Source organism: Meriones unguiculatus, chromosome 14 (genome assembly GCF_030254825.1).
Source record: "Meriones unguiculatus strain TT.TT164.6M chromosome 14, Bangor_MerUng_6.1, whole genome shotgun sequence".
Lineage (NCBI taxonomy): Eukaryota > Metazoa > Chordata > Mammalia > Rodentia > Muridae > Meriones > Meriones unguiculatus.
Genome location: NC_083361.1, coordinates 54234462 through 54255568, shown reverse-complemented (window position 1 = coordinate 54255568; position 21107 = coordinate 54234462). Strand labels below are relative to the sequence as shown.

General features: G+C 43.0%; 1 protein-coding gene across 2 annotated transcripts in view; it reads right to left on the bottom strand.

Moving 5' to 3' along the window:
* Positions 1–1302: 1302 nt before the first annotated feature.
* The window catches only part of Tars3 (threonyl-tRNA synthetase 3), a 41527-nt gene continuing 21722 nt past the window's right edge, over positions 1303–21107 (bottom strand). For both annotated transcript variants that reach the window (XM_060367292.1, XM_021633270.2), the window contains exons 11-19: positions 20936–21102; positions 18648–18810; positions 13516–13653; positions 10796–10873; positions 10617–10717; positions 7729–7833; positions 4161–4233; positions 3077–3191; positions 1303–1894 (exon numbers count right to left, since the gene is read on the bottom strand). In XM_060367292.1, coding sequence (XP_060223275.1) covers positions 1746–1894; positions 3077–3191; positions 4161–4233; positions 7729–7833; positions 10617–10717; positions 10796–10873; positions 13516–13653; positions 18648–18810; positions 20936–21102 — 1089 coding nt within the window. In that variant the 3' untranslated portion in view covers positions 1303–1745. The remainder of the gene's footprint in view (positions 1895–3076; positions 3192–4160; positions 4234–7728; positions 7834–10616; positions 10718–10795; positions 10874–13515; positions 13654–18647; positions 18811–20935; positions 21103–21107) is intronic.

Here is a 21107-nt window from a genome sequence, read left to right as displayed (position 1 = left end):
GCCTAACTGTTGAGGGACATGCGGTCCTTAGAGTCAGTCCCTCTGAGACTGGAAAAAGCAGGCCAGGCTTCAAAGGCCTGGGGGCAAGAGCCTAGTGTGTGGAATTTTCGCATAAGAAAGTCCCAGCTCAGCTAAGAGACCACCAGCCTCCAGCAAGGCGACCGACCATCTTGTATACCTCAGGAAGCACAGTAGATACGCCTCTCTTCCCTATGCTTGTATTCTGTTGACATGCACTTTGGGGGTCCTCGAACTCCCCATCCCCCTACTTGCACATCTGGTAAGTGAAAAAGTACATGAAGTGGCGGTCTGGCACATGGCAAACCCATAGTAAATGTTAGCTTTAAAAACTGTCACAATTTGCACTCTTCCCCGTCACACTGGTTTCATCTATGACACTAAGTGATGCTTCACTCTTCATATTCCCAGGAAGATAAATGATTAATGTATCAGAGACAAATGCATCTAATTTGAATTCTGCAGCACCTAATGAAAAAACAAAAACAAAAACAAAACCCCTGTAACTTAGGCGTAAAGCTACTTAAATGAGGTTCCAAGACAGTAACATATTCCTTTCAGTTAAAATCAGAAATACAGGGGCTGCTCTTCCAGAGAACCTGGGTTTGATTTCCTGCACCTACCTGGCAGCTCACAACCAAATAATAATCACAGTTCCAGGAATCTGGTACCCTCTTCTGGCCTCTGCAGATAATGGACACACTCCTGCAGTACATAAACACACAGGTAGACAAAACACCTATACACACAAAATAAACATACTTTTGAAAATATTAGAAATATAGTCTAGAGGCACAGACAGGCAAACTTCTGTCAATTCCAGGCCAGCAAGGACTACATAGTGAAACCCTACCTTGTTTGAAAAAAAAAAAATCAGAAATACACTTGATTCAGCAAATAAGTGAAACACCCCATGAAAGCAATAATTCAACCCCAGATAAGCAACCTAACATGGCATTTACATTGCAGAGGTACTAAAACACCATTGATGCATTTTATTTGGGAATTTATTTTTTCTAAAGCTAATTAAGAGATCATGAAATTGGAAGCATTAAAACTGCAACTCTTAGCCTACAATGCAAGCAACAGATTTCACAAAATTTCTTTGAGGTTCGTCGTCCTTTGCTGCCAGCACAGTATTAGTACTTCTGTTATGATTGTTGACTAAATGAAGTAATGACTCCAACTTTGGGCATGAAGTTTCACTGCGGACTTCAGTGAAACAGCCATAAAAATACCTGAGACATGTGCATTAGAAAATAAGACACCTCTGCGCCATGTTCAAAAAGGACCATGGGCTTTTATTGAAAGGATTTTTGTTGCTGTGGGGTGAGAGGTCGTGGCTGCTGGGGTAGGAGCCCAGGCCTCATACATGCAAAGCAGATGCTTTAGGCACAAAGCTACAGCCCCAGGCTGGAAGCACATCTTTTGAGAAAGAACAGAGCATAATTTCTAATACTTCCCTCTCTGAAGGAACACAGCATTTCACCGAGGTCTCTGAGGTCCTGATCTCTTGGGAATTTTTCCAGCATGTCCTGATTAGTCTCAAAACACAATGCATTAAAGATTTGTATATATCAAATAATCATTTTTCCTTCTTAGGTGAACTGCATTAGTGGCTTATCAGTGGCCCTGGGGTTCTTAAAAGTACTGGCATCTTAAGTGGCTGGGAAAAACACGTTTTCAGAAGTCAAAACAAGGTTACATCAAAGTACAAGGAGCAGGCTTCAGAAGTCCTCCTCAGCATTCAGTGTACGTGATTTTTTGAGGTTCTTCAGTTTTTCAATGACAGAAGCTATTGATACTTCTCCATGAATTTTGTTGTCTCTTGTGCGAACATTTACTGCATTATTTATCTTTTCCTTTTCACCAACCACTGTAGAAATAAAAAGAAATAAACCTTTTAAAACGAATGATTTACCTGCCATAAGTTGACAGTCATTTGACACATGCCTAAGTTTCTCCTCAATATTACCTGCTGAGTTTCAGTCTAATGCACATTAGGTTCTCCCTCAGTAGCTAAGTGGTTTGAGGGAAGGGGAGGTGTCTGAGCCTCTCTACTGTCTACTTCCCAGCACACTATGTGGTCTTGGAGTACAAATGGGAAGGGTTTTGTTGTTGTTGTTTGTTTGTTTTACAGACTTCTGATTCTTTCCTATTTGATGACTCCAAGGAAAATCACGTGGCTGGATCCAAGCAAGCCAAGCAGAATTTTCTAGAGAGTGGGGGAAAGCCTGTTCTCTCTCATAACTCACACTATGGAAAGATGTAAAGAATCTGCACCCATGTTCCTTCCCATATGGAAAGAAGAAACTGTTCAGTGGAACTAAGAGGACATTCAAAAGTATAAAGAGTCAGAGCAAAACAGGAAACAGAAATGGAGAGACACAGTCCTCGTGAGGCTGAGTTCCTGTTGCTCTTTCAATAGCTTGGCTATTAACTCTACTTTTCAGGTCATCACTCTGGTACCTTTCCAATGAGCTAATCTGAGGTTTCCAGAAAGGCTGATTGAGACATGGAAGGGGGTGCTTATTACTACCAAATTTAGGTTGTCAAAGGCTGCCACTGCACTTCCTTCTACAAGCCAAACCTTACCAGTGATCAACTGTTGACAGAACAACTCTAGGCATGTTTTTTCCTTTTTTAACTGCAGACCCTTTCAACTTACAGAACATATCCATACCATACCTCCAAGCATGTTAATATCAGGTTCTCTTGATTTGATTGAAATTTTTTTTTCTACCCATAGTTTAGTCCAAGCTTTCTAATAAACCAGAAAGTCAAAGGAAAGCACCTCGGCTTTGCACCAGGTTGGGGCAAAAGCAGTGTAATTCCCCTGCAGAAATAATCTTGGCATCTGTCTTCATTTGGGCTTGAATGTTAACTGTTACTAGGAACATTGCTCCGCAGACTCCATGTGGAGCTGCAGGCCTCTGCCTTGTGTACTACAACTCAACAGTCAACTTGTGGTAAGTAGTTACACTATAATCCTCCTTTTTGTTTTCTTTAAGTAAATCCCCAAGCCAAGCATCTGGAAAAATATATGAGCTTAAATTACCCAAAATAAAGTTATACTGAGCCAGCTGTGCATTCCGTATTTTCTTATTCAGTGTACAACTGTCATCTAAGTCCACATCGGCCATAAAGCCTTCTTCAAAGCACTCCTTGGACACCTGGAAGAAAGTGGGGTGTCATTACATCATTTGTCTCCCATCTCCTAGTACTGACAGCCTTGGGGGGCTCCTGTCACTGCATTCAGAGGTGGTCAGTGTGGTTCACAGAAAGGCATGGAAGGGGTGCTTATTACTGCTGAATCTAGGTTGTCAAAGCGTGTCACTGCACTCCCTCCAGATCCCTTGCTCTGGAGGGCATCCAACAGCGTGAGAAGCAACCCACACAGTGACCAATTCAGGCACAGTGCCTGTGGCCAAAGGCTGCTTCCCGTGAGCTGCCATACTGGAAACAAACGGCTAGGGGGGTGGAGAGATGGCTCAGCACTTAGGAGCGCCTGTTGCTCTTGAAGAAGACCTGGGTTTGGTCCTTAGCACCTGCATGGTGGCTCAAAACCATCCCTAACTCCAGTTCCAGGGGATCATACAAAAAGGCAGGTAAAACACTCATACTTAGAAAATAAATAAGCCAGGTGTGGTGGTGTACACTTTTAATCCCAGCACTCAGGAGGCAGGGGGATCTCTGTGAGTTTGAGGCCAGCTTTGTCTACATAGTGAGTTCTAGGACATCCAGGGCTACATAGAGAGACCCTGACTTTAAAAAAGCCCAAATAAGTAAATAAACGAATGTATTTTTTAAAAAAAGTTTAAAGATGCAACCAGATAAACTGCCCCCCCCCGAAAATAAGATAGGAAATATTTGTTATTATAAGCTCAGATAATAAGTTTTTCCCCAATAAAAACACATGGAAAAGAGTAAGTGTGGGGTGCTTGAAAACACGCATTTCTCAAAAGCATTAAGAAAACAAAGCCATGTAGACATAAGTCATGCATGGCTCCCAACAGCTGAAAAAAAAAAGGCTGTTACAAGCTTGCTGGCTAGGCATTATCTTAAAGCGTGAATGGCATTTCAAGTTGATAACTACACAGAAGTCGTGGCAAGTTATGGTCTTCAAATGTCTGCAATCTTACCTGTAGTGCATAATTTTCACAAGTTGGACCTACAGGAATGACCATTACCTGGCGAGGAGACAACCAGAGAGGCCTGGAAAATATATAAAATATGTCTGTTTAAAGTCATTTCAAAATGACCACTTAGGCGATCAAAAGTTATCAAAGCTTTCTCAAGGTGAGACTCATGAGACAGTGGTTCCGGTAGAATGGCATAGAAGCAAAAGGAGCTTTATGGAGTTTTGATAGGAGAAGAGGGTGGACACATTCTTGCACTCCTGAGCATCTGTCCCAGAGAGCCTTGTGTCCACACACACCTCCTCCATGCAGGCATCCATGGCAGTTTTATTTAGAACAGCTCCAAACTGGAAACACCCCAGTGTGCTTCAGTAGGTCAAACATGGTCAGCCACACTTAGGAACAGCAAGAGCAATCACAGTGAACCAACTATGAATAGGATACAGATGGCTCTCAAGGGAAGTCTAGTGGGTGAGGGAAAAAAAAAGCCAATCTCAGAAAGCTGTGTACTGCATGACCCCATTTATGTGACACTCTTGAAATGACAGAATTTTGGAGAAAAAAAAAGTTCACGGTCGCTGGATTAGTAGACAGCAGTGGAATAGAATGTATGTGTCCATGAAAGGAAAGCATGAGTGGTTGTTACCGGGGATGCCACTCTTCAGTACCATGACTGGTGGTGATAACTTCACACTTACACGTGAGACAATCTTATGGAACTAAATGGACCCGTGCATAGAATTGAGCACATGTGAAATGGCAACATCCAAACAGGGTTAGTAGAATCAATACTTATATCCTGATTGTGGTGTATGGTATAATTCTGGCGGAAGGTGGGTGTACTGGCTAGTCTTGGGTCAGCTGGACACAGGCTAGAGTTATCTGAAGGAGGAAACCTCAACTGAGAAAATGCCTCCAGAAGATCCATCTGCAAGGCGTTTTCTCAATTAATGATTGATGGGAGAAGGCCCCAGCCCATTGTGGGTGATGCCATCCCTGGGCTGATGGTCCTGGGTTCTATATGAAGGCAGGCTGAGCAAACCATGTGGAGCAAGCCAGTAAGCAGCACCCCTCCATGGCCTCTGCATCAGCCCCTGCCTCCAGGTTCCTTCTCTGTTTGAGTCCCTGTCCTGACTTCTTTCAATTGATGAACAGTGCTGGGGAAATGTACAGCCAAGAAACCTTTTCCTCCCCAACTTGATTTTTGGCCGTGGTGTTTTCTCACAGCATTAGAAACTCTAAGAAAATTATACATCTATTATTTCTTACAGCTACATGTGAACCTATGATTATGTCAAAATACAATGCTGTTTTTTAAAAAAATATATACAGGGTAATGTTTGATGTGAGACACATTTACCTTTGTCTTCATTGTAGTGAGGACTTAGTTTAAAGGTGGGTGGAGTCCAGTGGGGACTATTCCCAGCTGCATCGGCTCCTGCCCCTAGATTCCTGTCCTGTTTGAGCGCCTGACCTGAATTTCTTCAGGATGAACAGTGTAAGCAATATAAACCTTGCTTTGGTCATGGTTTTTCATCATAGCAAAAGAAACCCTACCTAAGTCGGCCATGATGGTGGAATTGCCCAACAAAGGGCCCTTTTGGATAATCAGACACAAGAGAAGCCAATCAGTGGATCATGAACAGTGGCCACTAAAGGATGTTCATGAGTGCCACCACATGACCGTGCCCTCACTAGATTCCACCTTGTTATACCTCTTCTGAGGACTCAATTCTCACCAGTAGTGACCAGTCCGTACCTAGGGGACCAGCATGCTAGCTTAGAGCAGTTGATTGCTTTGGGTCCCTTTCATCATGCAAGGTTTCCAGAGGATAGTGATTTCCCCAGAAAGATGGTAGCTCTGGATTTCGCTTTGTTCTCTTCCGCCAGCAGTGCCAGGGAGCAGTTTCTTAATAGAGAAGTGAGGGAGTAAGCCAGCATCACATGACTCACTAACACCCCCACCCCCACTCTGTGCTTAAAGGCAACTGCCATGGCATCTGCTAGCGCTAACATAACATACCCTGGGATACCGATGCGCCAAACCAGCAGCACTAGTGAGACAATAGCATCCTCTGCTAATAGAGCTTAGTTCTAGCTTCAGAATCTGCTATCTCCAGAGCTACTGTCCCTATACACAACCCCTGCAGCTCCCACAATGCACATTGTGTGCCGCTGCCAGGGCCACTGCCTCAGTTTCCTCTGAAAGTTCTGTATTATTGCATAAGCCTGACCAGGTGACACTCTGTCCCCAGGCAGCATGCTGTGCTCACCCTCCTGAGCAGTGAAAGTAAGCTGGGAAATCTATGAACTGAGCATCCTGCAAAGGTCCTGCATAGCTAGAAAGCCTGTAAGTCCCTAACAACTTATCTAGAGCAATGCACCTTGGTCTCACAGAGATTCTAAACTATTGAGACTCTACAGAAACCAAAAGTGCAGGTATGAACACACGTGTTGCCTGAGTATGAGTTAACATGTTTATGTCTCTGTACAGTTGGCTCTGTTTGAAATAGGTGGAAGTCGGCGAGATGGTGGTGTCTTATACTAGTGTGGAGTAGTGAAGTGGGCTAAAACCCAAAGGAAGCTGGTGGGACTCAGACATGCAGTAGAGAACAGGAAGTGGTCCTGTGTAGAGTGACCCGCTTCTCTTTAGAGAGCTGCCCATAATCCCCACACATTGTACATCAAGGCTTCAAACACCTGCCTGATTTGTAATGAAACTGTCTACAAGAGTGAGGTTCTCTGGGGAAGTAGGATGGGGAGGGGGTGAGGCCAGAGCATAAAAACAAACATTTGCTTTTTACTTTATAAGCTGTGCTTGTGAGTTTTGCTGTGTGTTTGATTTTATGTGTTATTTTACTTTTATAATTTAAGAAAAAATTATGTGACTATATTCATAAAGTAGCAGCTGGGAATAGTCCCCACACTGCACTCCACCCTACCTTTAAACTAAGTTCTCAAAAATCAAGTTGGGAATGAAAAGCCTGTGGGTGCTATCAACAACATTGCTCTTACCAAACTTGTCACCTGTGTTTTCAATCTGATTACTTCTACATATCTGGCCCTGTGATCAGACTGGTTCACCACAATTGTGGCCAGCCCGCCTTCCAGATAAGAGGACCCAAGCTACGGCATGTAAGAGCATCTCCTTTCCTCACTGGGCCTGCACGGCTAGGGCAGCTTCTCAGCGCTGGTGTGGGTCATATCTGGATCAGATATATGTGGTTTTCACTGATCACAGGGATCTTCCAGGGTACCACTCAGAGTTGAAAGGGAAGGCAGTGAGCTGAGATGTGGAACAGTGGGAGATAGGATGTGTTTTCCAGACCACGGCTGGAACTGTGGTGGGCTGGAAAAGGGTGAAAAGATAACTCATCAACAGTCCACGTTCCTTAAAGGGCAATGGTACAGTTTCATGTCACTCTGCCTGCGTTCTCTGTTTTCTGATCTGGCAGATGGAACAAGAATCCTCCATTTGCTGTGTGGATCTGTGCTAATTATGCGGCAGACATTTAATCTGTTCAGACTGGATTGTAGAAGAGAGTCAGCTTTTCGTTCCCAGGTCACTTACCATTTTCCCCCATAGTTCTCTGAGAGAATAGCTATCATCCTTTCCACAGATCCCAGTATGGCTCGGTGAATGATCACAGGCCTGTTCTTATCATCCCCATCCTTACTGAAAACAAAACAAAACAAACAAACAAAAAATGTGTATTAGGTATTTTCCTAAGGTTGGCAATAAGTTTATCTCCTTACCCTATATCCAATTTGTCTATTGTTAGTGTTTTTGGGTATTTTCACTAGAAAATTGTTTTTATTGGCAGGTTTCCTCAAGCCTTTGCTTTGCTTACTAATCCTTTTCATGGATTTTTAAATCATGGTATCGGGGAAGCAGAGCATACCAGCTCTGAGCTTGGCTTAGCCAGTCTTATTTAATCCACTTCTCCCCTCATCCACTGCCCCCCTCCAAAATATTTCTGATATTTATCTTAAAAGTCCACCAGTCAAATTTACCCACAGATCGCAAACCATCATGACATGGGCTTTACAGTCCGTCATTCCCTTCTTCCCATAAGGGAAAGAAAACCACGAGGAAGCCAACTATGACTGCCAGCTTCAGTGAAGAAAGACACACCAAGATCCTGCATATTCTCAGGAGGCAGAGCTCAGTTTATTCAGCACACATAATACACGACATTGAAAAAGTTCTTTTGAGAAACGTTTATCTCAAAGTTGTACCGGTTAGCTACTTCTAAAACACACTCAAAACAAACAAATACGGAGAGGTCCTCCCTTAACCCAGTTCACATGTGTTAAAACTGCCTAACATTCCTGCTGATGGTTAGTGCAGACTCAGGCAGAAGGCTGTGGACAGCCCAGAGAGCTTGGAAGCGGTGGGTGGGGAGGGGGACCCTCGGAAGCAGCCTTAACTCATTGCTGTGCAGACTTACACAACTGTCACTGTGGAAACAGTATGGGATATTCCTAAATGTTATTTGCTGTTTCATGTGGGAAATGAAAGAACGATGGTAGCATCTTTGCAGGCCTCTATGTATCCAACATTTCCTGTCGCATCTTTTATTTTAATTAACTAGTGTTATAAAATTATGCTATTACACTTAACACTAGCCAACAAACCTTAGAATAACTGCAAAATCCCCTTCAAAAGATCCCAGCAGATTAGACCTCGTAGGTAAGTCTGAAGAGAATCAGTAACTTTGCCATATTGATTCTTCCGTTCCAAGACTGTTCCCTTAAGTAACTGTTTGGCTTTTGATAAAATCTCATGATGTAAGCCCCATATAAACATCACACCTTCTATTTCTTCAGATCACTCCTCTGTACTCCCATGCTCCGCCATTGCTTCTGAAATGTTTTTGCCTTGTCTTTCCTAGCAGGTGACTGCTGACATTCAGGGAGGCATCCTTCCTTCATTCCTTGCTTTGAGTTCTATCCATTTGATTTGTAGGATTTTTAGACATGAGAGCTTCCATAAAGACTCTAACTCTCTGCACTCCTGGGATAAATCTGGGCAGCAATAAAGCAAGTGATATCCCCACCACCTTTCTGGCTCTGTTGAGATGCTGCTGTTGTTTGCTGGTAAATGTTCCTTATCATAATTAGAAGTTTATTTGCATCTTTTCACAGGGATAGATGCTGAGCTCTGTCTGATGGCCTTTCTCAAGACTGTGCGCAATGGATAAGCCTCCCTTGCTATCTTAAAATACACAGTCATGGGGGTGCCTCACTCTCCCACTCCCTAGGTCTCAAAATCACATCAACTCTTTCTTTCTCCAGCTTATCCCCCAACTCCTCCAGGGGGTTCATCTTCCTGCCTCCACTTGGTTCTAACCGTCACCATCTCCAACTGTGTAAGGACCTCCTCCCCTGCTTCCCACACTCTCCTAGAATGGACGGCTTGCATGGGTGCTCCAGTTCCCTGCACTCCCCTCAAGTGAGAAGTGGTTGTTTGTTTGTTATAATAACTCTGATAGAAAATATCCCAGGAAAATTACTGGATTTTAAACATGACGATGACTTTCCCCGCCCCCCCTGCCCCACCCAAAGGGAAACTTAGAGCTATGGGCAGTTTCAATGGAAAGTCTACCAATTATCTGAAAAAGAAACAACACCAAATTTACCCCATCTCTTCCAGGAAGAACAGAAGGGAGCACTTCCGCACTTGCTTTAAAAGAGCAACATTCTGAGATACTGAGACCTACTAAAGCTGGTACAAGGAGACGAGGCCAGTTTCCTGCATGATATGCATTCAAACACTCTCAGCACACTATTGGCAGATCAAGGCCCAAGTGGATTTTATCCTAAGCAGTGCAAGGCCAGTTCAGTGTTCTAAATAAACACTATCCACTATATCAATACACTAAAGAAAAAAAACACAACAGACTTCTTGATGAAACTCTTTGGACAATAGAAATATCAGGAAACATTTTTTCCCCTCTCTATTGTAGGGGGTTAGGATTGAATCCAAGGCCTGGCAAAGGCTAAGCAAACCCTCTATCACTAAGCTCCAACCCCAGTCAGAGATGTGGCAGATGAGAGTTTAGCTAGTGGGAGGCGATTAGGTCAAGGGGATACTCTGGGAAGGGATTACTATAGTTCTCACACAGCATATTAGTTCTCAAGAGAACAGGTTACTATGAAGCGGGACCGCCTCATCCGCTTGCTTTCTTCTACACAAAGCTATATCCTTCCCCATGTCTCTGCCATGTGGAGAAGCAGTAGGAGGCCTGTGCCATGCTGTTGCCATATTTTACCCAAATAAATCTTGTTTCTTTATGAAGTACCCAGTATTTTGACCTAGCAACATAAATGAAGAAAATCCCAGATTACAAAAACAAACAAATGTATAGTGCGTAGCAGACACCCGAACTCACTGGTGCTTATTTCTGCATTGCCCACAATCTTATGACAAATAGTGAAGATATTAGAATCACTCACCTAACATATGTGAGATTAAACCTAATGGGCAGTTGGAAGTCCAGCTGAATTGTAGCACACTGATGATATCTGCCAATAGCATCTTTAATTTTTATATCGATCTGTAAATTAAATAATGCTTGCTTAGAGACAGTTTTCATTTTTTATAACTTCTTCCTCTCAGAATATGCTCTACTTACTTTAGGGCCATAGAATGCTCCATCTCCTGGGTTTATTTTCCATGGTTTTCCAAATTCCATCAAGCTGTTCTGCAATTGCTATTTTATTTTAAAAGAGAGAACATTAAAAAAAAAACCCTACTTTATTACATATTCATTTCTGACCATATAGCTCATATCTATCTATCTATCTATCATCTATCTCTCTACCTATCTATGTATCTGTCTAACTGTTTATCTATCTATCCATCCATTCATCCTACCTTCATCAATGCATACTCATCAACAACACGCTGGAGAAAATGTGCCATTTTTTCTCAGTTGTTCAGGAGATTCTAGAAAAGGCCTTCCCTCCAGTGCAGGCCTCTCTGACCTACACACACTGACAGCAGGTGTCTCCTACTTTCTTTCCATGTTACTGTGATAAAACCATAACCACGACCAGCTCAGGGAAGGACACAGTTCATTTCATCTTAAAACTCCCAAGTCATAGTCTGTCATTGAGTGAAGTCAGGGAGGGACCCAAGAGGCAGGAACTGAAGACAGGCCATTGAGGAACCCTGCTCACTTGGCTTGCTTCCAGGCTCATAGTCACCTGCTGTTCTTGTACCTTCCAGGACCTCCTGCCCATGGGTGGTACCACACCCTCAGTGGGCTGGGCCCTCCCACGTCAGTCAGCAATCAAGAAAAGTCCCATAGTCCAGGACAGCCAAGGCTACACAGAGAAACCCTGTATCAAAAACACAACAACAACAAAAGCCCATAGACATGAGGCATGCCTACAAGCCAATCTGAAGGAGGTAATTCCTTAATTGTGATTCTCTCTTCCAAGATATGTCTAGGTTTGTGACAAGCTGACAAAAACAAACCAGGACAAGGTACCTCCTAGTGATGGTCTGAGAGCTATGTTCCTTGCAGGTGGGGCTTCCACACAGGAAGAGGCATGGGAGTCTTGGGCCTGCTTCTCCATTCTCTCTGTATGTGTCACTACTTCTCCTTGTGTGTCTGACCTCTGCTGCAACTGGGGGGGGGGAGGGAGGAGGCAAGCCTTTTGAGTTGTCAGGGTACGGGGATAGGAACCTCACTTTGGTTTTCAGCTTAAGCCAGCTCAGGCTTTAGATGTAGCCTGTGGTAAAGATGCTTGGACGTCCAGATGAGTGGACGTCCAGAGAAGTACTAATAGAAGAAGCGTTGGACCAGCTTCCTGAAGAGCACTAAGACACAATACACCAGAACCCCACCAGATTCCTGTCACAACTCCAATATACTGGACCTTAGCCTGGCAGGGCTTTGATACTTTGTAACAGGGGATCTTTGGGAAGTCAAGGCTACAGGTGGGATTACAAGGAACTGACTCCTGGGGTAAAGAGGGGCTTTCCCAGGGTCCCAGCCAGGGTGTGTTCTTGACAGAATTTTATTCCTGAGATGCTGGCAACATCCCTAGTGGACCCTACTCAACAGAAGCAACCTGCGTAGAGGTGCTGCACGGGCTTGGGATGGCCCTCCTCACTGCACTGTGTCTGAAGGAGAAGGGATATGAGACAGAGAAACCAAGGCCCTGTGAGAGCAATTGAAGGATACTAGAGTGCCCAAGGCATTAAAAGGCCAAAGATTGGCCAAGGTTTGGAGAATTATGAGGCACAGGTCGCCAAATTTTTATCAGGCCTCTGGGGACACAGGATGAGGCAGTGCAGTAGGAGAAGAGGTGGTTATAGAGACAGGGTTAAGAAAGCTTTGGGTTCTTTCAAGCCATCTCAGAGATGTATGAGGAAAACAATGATAGCAACAATAAAATAAAGCCCCTCAAATGTTCCTCTCACTGACTCCCAGTGAATCAAAGTTGGTCACTATGAGAGAAGATCCCTAAAGTAGAAGAAGGTCCAATCTATACTGCCATATTCCTTCAGGCTTGTCTGCTAAGCTTTAGCCACATCAGTCAGAAAGAGCAAAAATGTCAATACTTCCAGCCAGTTATTCCCACATCTGGTCCATCCCTTTATTCCTGTAACCCATCCAATTCTAAATAACTGGAACAAGACACAAACAAACATAAAGATCAACTGCACATTGGCACGAGCTTGGCACTATGCCCATTATTAGCTCATATACATGAATTTATTTAAATTTCCCACAGGCTCACGTAGTAGGTATCATCACCAGAGCACAGGTACCACCATCCCATCCTCATGCTCAGTCTGATCCTTAAAGAGCTGCAGTTCCCCCATAGAGCTGACATATGTGAGCAGGTAGAACCTCTAAGCCATGCTTTGCACCCTCTTTTTCTCGTTCTACTTCCATGTGACTCCTTCCTGGGAGAGGAGATGTCATATAACCTTGATCTTCCATTCAGTAGACAGGGAAGAAGAGTGTAGTGAGGACACAGGGCTAGGAGTATGTGTGAAGAGGAAATCCCATTATAGCTCAAGCCTAGCGTGTGTCTGTGCACCTCTGTGGTCGTTCATCCACTCACAACAGGGAAATAACTGTTAAACTCTTCATACAGTGTCTGCTATTCTCCTGCCTCCTAGTACATGGTTAGCTTCTGTGTGTTCTAGAAAAAGGCCCCAGAACTGAAGAGTATAAACGAAAACCCCACATCAGTTTCAAAGTGTGGAACAGACGATCACGATGGAGGTGAGAATTGGCTAGCTACATTCCGCAGTCTGCACCCTCACTCCCTGACTCCTCAGTTTAAATCCCCAGGGAGGCGCAGTTTCTCAGGCTTTTGTCACAATGCTTACCCTCTCAGCTTCATCCCACATCTCAATCTCCCCTAGGAAATGCTCAGGCCTTGTTGACAGGTTTAATTGAAAGGAGAAGCCAAATGTTGAGTAAACAGACTGTAAAAAGTTCAAGCACCCTTTTATTTCTTCTTCAATCTGAAATTTAAATAGATAAAACATTCAAATGGAATACCAATTTAAATTCATTTATAGTATAGTATTTTTAATAGTAAATAATTTTGTCAAATCGGTTATTAAAACTGATTTTAAAAGTTTTTTTTTAATTTTATGTGAATATGAGTGTTTGCCTGTATGTATGTATACCACATACGCAGCTGATGTCTGCAGAGGCAAGAAGAGGGTGGCAGACCCCTTAGAAATGGACAGAAGTTGTGAGGGGTGATGTAGGTGCTGGGAACTGAACCTGAGTTCTTTGCAAGAACAGCAGTGTTCTTAAGCAATGAGCCATCTCTCCAGCCCCATAAAACCTGACTTTAACACACTGCAGATAGTACCTTCTATTGCTAACATTTATTATAATTTCTTTCAGACTTACACGTAGGCATATTAGGGTAAGATACACTTTTAGTAGTTTCTTCAGGTGCTATACAACATTGTAACCTACAGATTACAAGTTCAAATGTGTGTAGTAGAATCTCCACTTCTTTTTACCCTTCTCCACTGCCAGCATCATTTGCTTAAGCATTTTCTGTTTACATATTTAGGACCACATCAGGCAAAGGCATATTTTTACTTCATTAAACATAACTTAGAAAATTCAGAAGGAAACTGAACATTATTTTTATTTTCACAATTTTAAAGTCCCTCGTGTTCTGAGACTCAGCCCGCCACTGCCATCCCCCAGCCATCCTTCTGAGGAATGGCTGATGTCTCAACTTCTCCATCACTCCTGTAAAAGGTTTTCTTTAGCCTGCGAATTCTGGGTTGACGGTGGGTGCTTTCTTTCAGCCCTTGAAAAAGGCTGGACCACTGCTGACCTCTGTGTGTGAAGCTGTTATTCAAGTTAGGATTTTTTTCTCCTCTAAGATAATTCTTCATTTCCTTTTCTCTGCCTTCCAGTTTCTGTCTTTTTTTTTTTTTTCCACATTTAACTCACAGCTTAGCATAGATTTCTTTGGGTATGTCTTGTTTGCAGCTTGCTTGGCTTCCTGACTGGCGGTTGGTGTCTTTTAATGGATCTGACAAGTTCTCAGCCATGAGTTAACATCCCTTCCCAGATCCCTGCAGAGGATGATGACCTGGAAGTCAGTGGGGGTCAATCATGACCCGTCCCTTCCCCATTTCATTTCCTGCCTTTCAGATTTTATCTCTATTTCTATCTATAGATTCTTCCTTTCTCCTTTGTTCTGTTCATGAATCTAATCTACTAAGCTTTTATTTTGATTTTTTTAATTAATTCAGTTTCCATCTCAGCCATAGGCTCTTCACTTGTCCCTAGTTCTTCACTATGACCTTTATTTCTTCCTTGAAATGTTCCCTTTTTCTGAGTCTTGGAATGGTTTCTGTTAGTTTGCAGTGGTTTTGTAGCTGTTCCTGAACGCATTCTCATGACAGCTGAACATCTTTGTCATGGAGCTGGAGAGACAGCTCAAAGTATTCCCAGCATCCACATCAGGAAGCCTGTAATTCTGTAGACACATTCTGCTGGCCTCTGTGAGCACCTGAACACACACACACACACACACACACACGTGCATACACCAGAATAAGAATAAATCTTATAAACTTTTGTCAGATAATGCTAACAGGGTGGTCATTTCAGTGTTGCAGCTCAAGGGTTGTCCTTTTTCATTCAAGATGAGATTCTCCCAATTGTTGGAACAATGAATGGTTTATAGTTTCTGAGTCATTTAGGATAAGATTCTGGATCAGAAAATTTCTTTGGCTGCTCCAGGCTGACTGCTCCCTGGTGGGAATGGAATTTCTTCTTCAGGACCTGCAGGATGAATGGACTCATTTTTGCCGCTCAGTGGCTTAGCACCTCTGACACTTCTCATGGCCTTTACCACCAGAGAGTGCATGCCCTCAACAACACTGGGCAAGGTCATACCATGTGCAAGCAAAATATTTTCTTTCTTTCTTTCTTTTCTCCTTTTTTTTTTTTTCTAATCTGGACATTTTCTTATTTCTCCCTTGCTTATTTTATCAAAAGATTTTCCAGTATAATCACCAATTGAAGCAACAAGAAGCAACATCCTTATATTGCTCCTCTTTAGGTTTTTCAGAAGTGCCTGTTATTAGGCTGAGGAAATTCTCTTCCTTCTTACCTAGAGTTTTCAATGAGAAACGAACACTGGGTTTTTACTAACACTTTTCAAGCATCTGCCGATACAGTGATTATTGAGACGTGCCTTCTTTTTTAAAAAGGAATTTGTTTTTATGTGTATGAGTGCTTTGCCCACATGAATGTCTGTACATTATGAGCATACAGTGTCTACGGAAGCCATAGAAAGTGTCATGTCCCCTGGAACTGGAATAGTGGATGACTGTGAGGCACCATATGGGGGCTGGGGACTAAACCTGAGTTCTCAGCTTGAACAAGAACAGCAAGTGCTCTTGACCACTGAGCCATCTCTTCAGCACCAAAACTAAAAGTTTTCCTTTACAGTTGGACAACATGGTAAATTACAGTGGTTCATTTTATAATATTAAACCTGTGTCTAATATTACATATCTTCCATTTGTGGAACGGAGCTTACTTGGTTAAGATGCACTGTCCTTTGCGTGATACACTCAGATCAGCCTTTTCTAGAGCTGTCTTGTCTTGTTTTGTTTCAGAGCACTGGAAGCCCCCTAGGATGAGTCAGTAACAACTTCTTCCCCTTCAGTTTTCTTTAAGACTCTGTCTAGAATTTCCTTCAGCGTTCAGAGAATCCATCAGTGGAACCAACATGGACTGGTACTTTCTTTGTCTGGAGGTTTCTAGTTGTCAGTGTAACTTCTGTGATGGCCATAAGGCCCCTCATTGACTTCTTGAATAAAGGCTGGTAGTTTGCATTTTTTCTAAGATTTGTCTACTTTATCTGAGTTGAGAAATTTATTGGCATAAGATTATTCACTAAATGTGTCTGAAGTATGTGACTTTGGACTCCTGCTGCTTTATAAAGTCTTTTGTAATAATAAAAACAAATGCCTTATTCACTGAGTATCTTCAAAATCTGTACCAACAACACCTCTCATTCCTAATGCTGGAAACCCTTCAGTTTGATGAAAAGATTACCCATTTGGTTGATCCTCTCTCAGAGAGCCAGCTTAGGTTTTGTCGTCACTCTTTTTTATTTTTCTGTTTTGGTGGCTTTTGTCTAATGGTTTCCATGTTAATTCTGTCTTCTTTGTTTATCGTTGCAGATTCTAATCAGTGGGCTCTGCTGCTTCTGGAACTGTGTCAATCAGAGCACCCTGGAAAGGAGCCTGTGGAGGGTAAGGCTGCTTCATCTCATAACCTTTGAATGGGGTTAGGACTCAACAGATCTCTCCAGGGTACACCCTATGACCTAACTTTCTCCAACAGGGCTCTACTTCGTAAGATTTCTACCGTTCCCCAGCTGGAGGCCAAGCCTTCAGCCACAAACTTGAGGAAGAATTTAAGAACCAAATAATAAGTCTTTTATTTGCTGATTGCCTTAGTGATAAAACACTGTGACCAAAGCAACTTCAGGAGAAAAAGGTTTATTTTGCTTACACTTCCACATCACAGTCAGAGGGAAGTCAGAACAGAAACCCAGACAGGGCAGAAACCTCAAGGCAGGAGTTAAAGCGGAGGACACAGATGGATACTGCTTGCTGGCTTGCTCCTCGTGGCTTGCCTAGCCTGCTTTCTTAGAGCACTCAGGACCATTATCCTAAAGATAGCTCTGTCCACAGTGAAGTGGGACCTCCCATATCAATCCTCAATTAAGAAAATGTAGCACAGGCTTACCCGCAGGCCAGTCTGGTAAGGGACTTTTCTCAACTGAGGTTCCCTCATTCACACCAACTCTGGCTTGAGTTAAGATGACATAAAAAAGTAGCTGGCATACTCATCAACACTTTATTTTCCCGTGGCTTACACTGGATAAAATTGGATCTTTTTATTTTTCTAGTTTCTTAAGTAGAAGTTGGGGTGCTGTAAACATCCATGTAGACATCATTTCAATGGCATTACGTAATTTGTGGAACATGTGTTTTCATTTGTATTGTAAAGACCATATTTTCTAATGTTATGTTATTTGTTTTTTGAGACAGGGTTTCTCTGTATGCCTTGGCTGTCCTGGACTCACTTTGTAGGCCAGGCTGGCCTTACAGAGATCCATCTGCCTCTCTGCCGCTGCCGCTGCCTCTGCCTCTGCGCCTCTGTGCCTCTGCCCCTCTGCCCCTCTGCCTCTCTGCCCCTTTGCCTCTCTTCTGCCTCTGCCTCTTCTCTGCTTCTGCCTCTCCTCTGCCTCTCCTCTCTGCCTCTGCCTCTCCTCTCTGCCTCTCCTCTGCCTCTCTGCCTCTCCTCTGCCTCTCTGCCCCTCTGCCCCTCTGCCCCTCTGCCCCTCTGCCCCTCTGCCCCTCTGCCTCTGCCTCTGCCTCTGCCATGCTAGGATTACAAGCATGTGCCACCACAACCGTCTTCTAATTTTATTTTGCATTTGTCCTCTGATCTATGGGTCATTTAGAAGTGTGTTGTTCAGTTTCCAAATGGATTTTTGATATTGGTTTCCACAGTAATTTCAGTAGTCAGGAAGCAGTCTATCTGTTCAAAACCTTTAAATTTCCTGTGCAGCATCATTCATGTGCTGTTGTTCTATTGCAGCAATCAAGTCTAACAGTCCGGCAGTATCTGACAGTTACCTTTACAAATTTTAATTTGTACTGAAAAGATGAAGCTGTAAGTTCCAAGCAATACATTGAAAACAAATACCCCAAGTTCCCTTAAAAAATCCCACTGGTATAACTTGAATTAATAAAGTAAGTGAAGGAAACCAAAAGAAAACAATAAACTTCCCCCCAGGAAATGATCAGCTTTTTAACCCTAAACGAGAGAAGGAGCAGAGGTTCCGATCATCAAATGTGCAGAGACCAGGGCACACAGCTGCCTTCACAGTCACTGGAAGAGACTGAGCTATGAATCTGCAGAGCCAGCCTCCCCCAGTGTCCTTGCCTACCTGCTCCACCATGCAGAAGATGTGAGCGTCATCCTGCTGGAAGCGCCTGACTCGGGTTAAGCCGCTTAAAGTTCCTGACAGTTCATTTCTGTGCAGAACTCCAAAATCAGCAAATCTAACAGGCATTTCCCTCCAGGATCTCGGGCGATGTGCAAACATTAAACTAGAAAAGACGTGGGAACAAACAATAAACATGACAGAGAGAAAACTGATATCCAAACACTAAAAAACTAAGTTTCAAGATGTACAAACGTCTCATTCTGGGTCTCGGATCAACAGGCATGTTTTTCCCTATGATTATTTTTTAGTTATCTTTTGGGGACCGGGGGCTGACCCCTTTGAGCGTGCGTTTGTGTGTGTGTGTGTGTGTGTGTGTGTGTGTGTGTGTGTGTATGCCCATTAGTTATATGTGGAGGCCAGAGGTTGATAACTTTTTGGTTCTTCTTTTCTCACACTCCACCTTATTTATTATTTATTTAGTTTTTGAGAACAGTAAGGATGTGCCATATAACCAACCGACAGCCTTCTTCTGTGAAATACAAATCCTGAGTTGCCATCACTGCAGCACTCTGATCTACTGTCTGTCTGTTCCTGAAAGGGTACTACCCCTGGCAGGGCTGACCAATTTCTCCTCTGGCTCCAGCAATACCTCGAGCATAATATACGGTGCTGGTCTAGTTGTGTTGTTATAAATGATCACCTATCTGTTCTTGGTCTCCTCTGAGCTTTCAGAGGAAACAGGCTGTGTCCTGATGACTTCTAGCACCAGGCATGAAAAATGCTCAGCTCAGGGTCTCAGCGGAATGCAGGAGAGATTCATCTTCCAGAGAAAACACCCCTCACTCCCTTATTTCTTCCACCGAGCCACTGTGTTCCCGGCTGCTCTTCCTGAAGCGGGAAGATACAAAACCGCGTTCTCTTTTTTTCACACAGCCTTCCTTGGAGTTGAAAGCACAGACTAGAGCTTGAAACGGTACTTACTGGAAAGGGGACCCGAGAAGTTAGTAATGCTTCTGAGAATGTGGGCACTAGATGAGCCCATGTTGTCTGAAGAGGATGGAGATTATCTACAGGCCATTTCCACAATACTAGGGTTGCAAACACATTTTTAAAATGTAATTCTACCTTAAATTCTAATCTTTTCATCTTTCCTTTGAAGGCAGAAGGCTTCCTTGAAGTCAAGAGATTTGTTTTAATAGCTGCCTTCTAGTGTCAATTTACTAGAAACTATGTATGTTGCTAAGAAAAAACTGTAAGCTTGGGAATGTGTGTGTAGAGGTAAAAATCCACTTTCCTTAGCAGGTTGAATTTACACACCGACTTTATGATAATTACAATCTCTTATAGAATCCAAAACAGCACTGATTGTAGGACATACATTTATTTTAGTGTGTCACTAAGGAAGAGCACAACATTGTGTGTATGTGTGGCATGTATACACACGTGACTGTGTGTTTGTGTGTATGTGTGTATGACCATTAGATATATGTGGAGGCCAGAGGTTGGTAACTTTTTGGGTTCTTTTTTCTCACACTCCACCTTATTTATTATTTATTTAGTTTTTGAGAACAGAGATCTCAAGGGGACTGTATCTCACTGATTAGCCCCAATGGGCTGCCCACAACTGCCCCCTCCCTGAGATTATTTCAGGCCTGTGTCACTATGCCAGTTTTTTATGTTGATACTAGGGATGCAAGCTTAGGTTCTTAGGCCTGCATTTTACCCACCAGCCCTCTCCCCAGCCCTAGACAATAAATTTTGACTTATATTGTGGTACAATATTCACATACCACCAATTCTAAGGTGTATACCAGTTCAGAGACATTGAAGTGTGGAGGAAATGGTACTTCTAGGAATCATCCATTGATCAGGACTTTGTGGATCTTATTATAATTATCCAAACAGTATATAAGAACTAAATAGCTTATGAACATGTGTATTTGAAGTATAATTAGAAAGATAAATATAATCTATAAAATCAACACACACTATCACCCTGTGAGAAGCACAGAAAATGAGAGAGTTCCCAGCTAACATTCCATGCCTGCCGAAGACCAGGCACATTTTAAAGAGGAACTCTATTCTCTAGAATTAAGTAATGTGGTAATATTCTCTAGAATTTAATAACATGGTGAGAGGATTAACAGCTTCCATTCTTTCTATTACATGAAAACACACACACACACACACACACACCTTAAAAAAAAGGGCAAAGTAACAACACAAAGAGCTAACTCCGATGGAGTGCTGTGTACACATGCTGGGTCCCCTTCATGCTCGATACTCACCAGTGCCCGGGACAGTTCATGGGCTTGAGGGCAAAGGTGTCCTTCTCAATGTCAAAGGTGAACATGTTGTTACTGTAATGCTGCCAATGGCCTGAGGTTTCCCAGAGTTTGCTGTTGTACACGTTAGGAGAGAGCACTTCCAGGAAGTTACGCTTGTGATATTCCTCCTTGA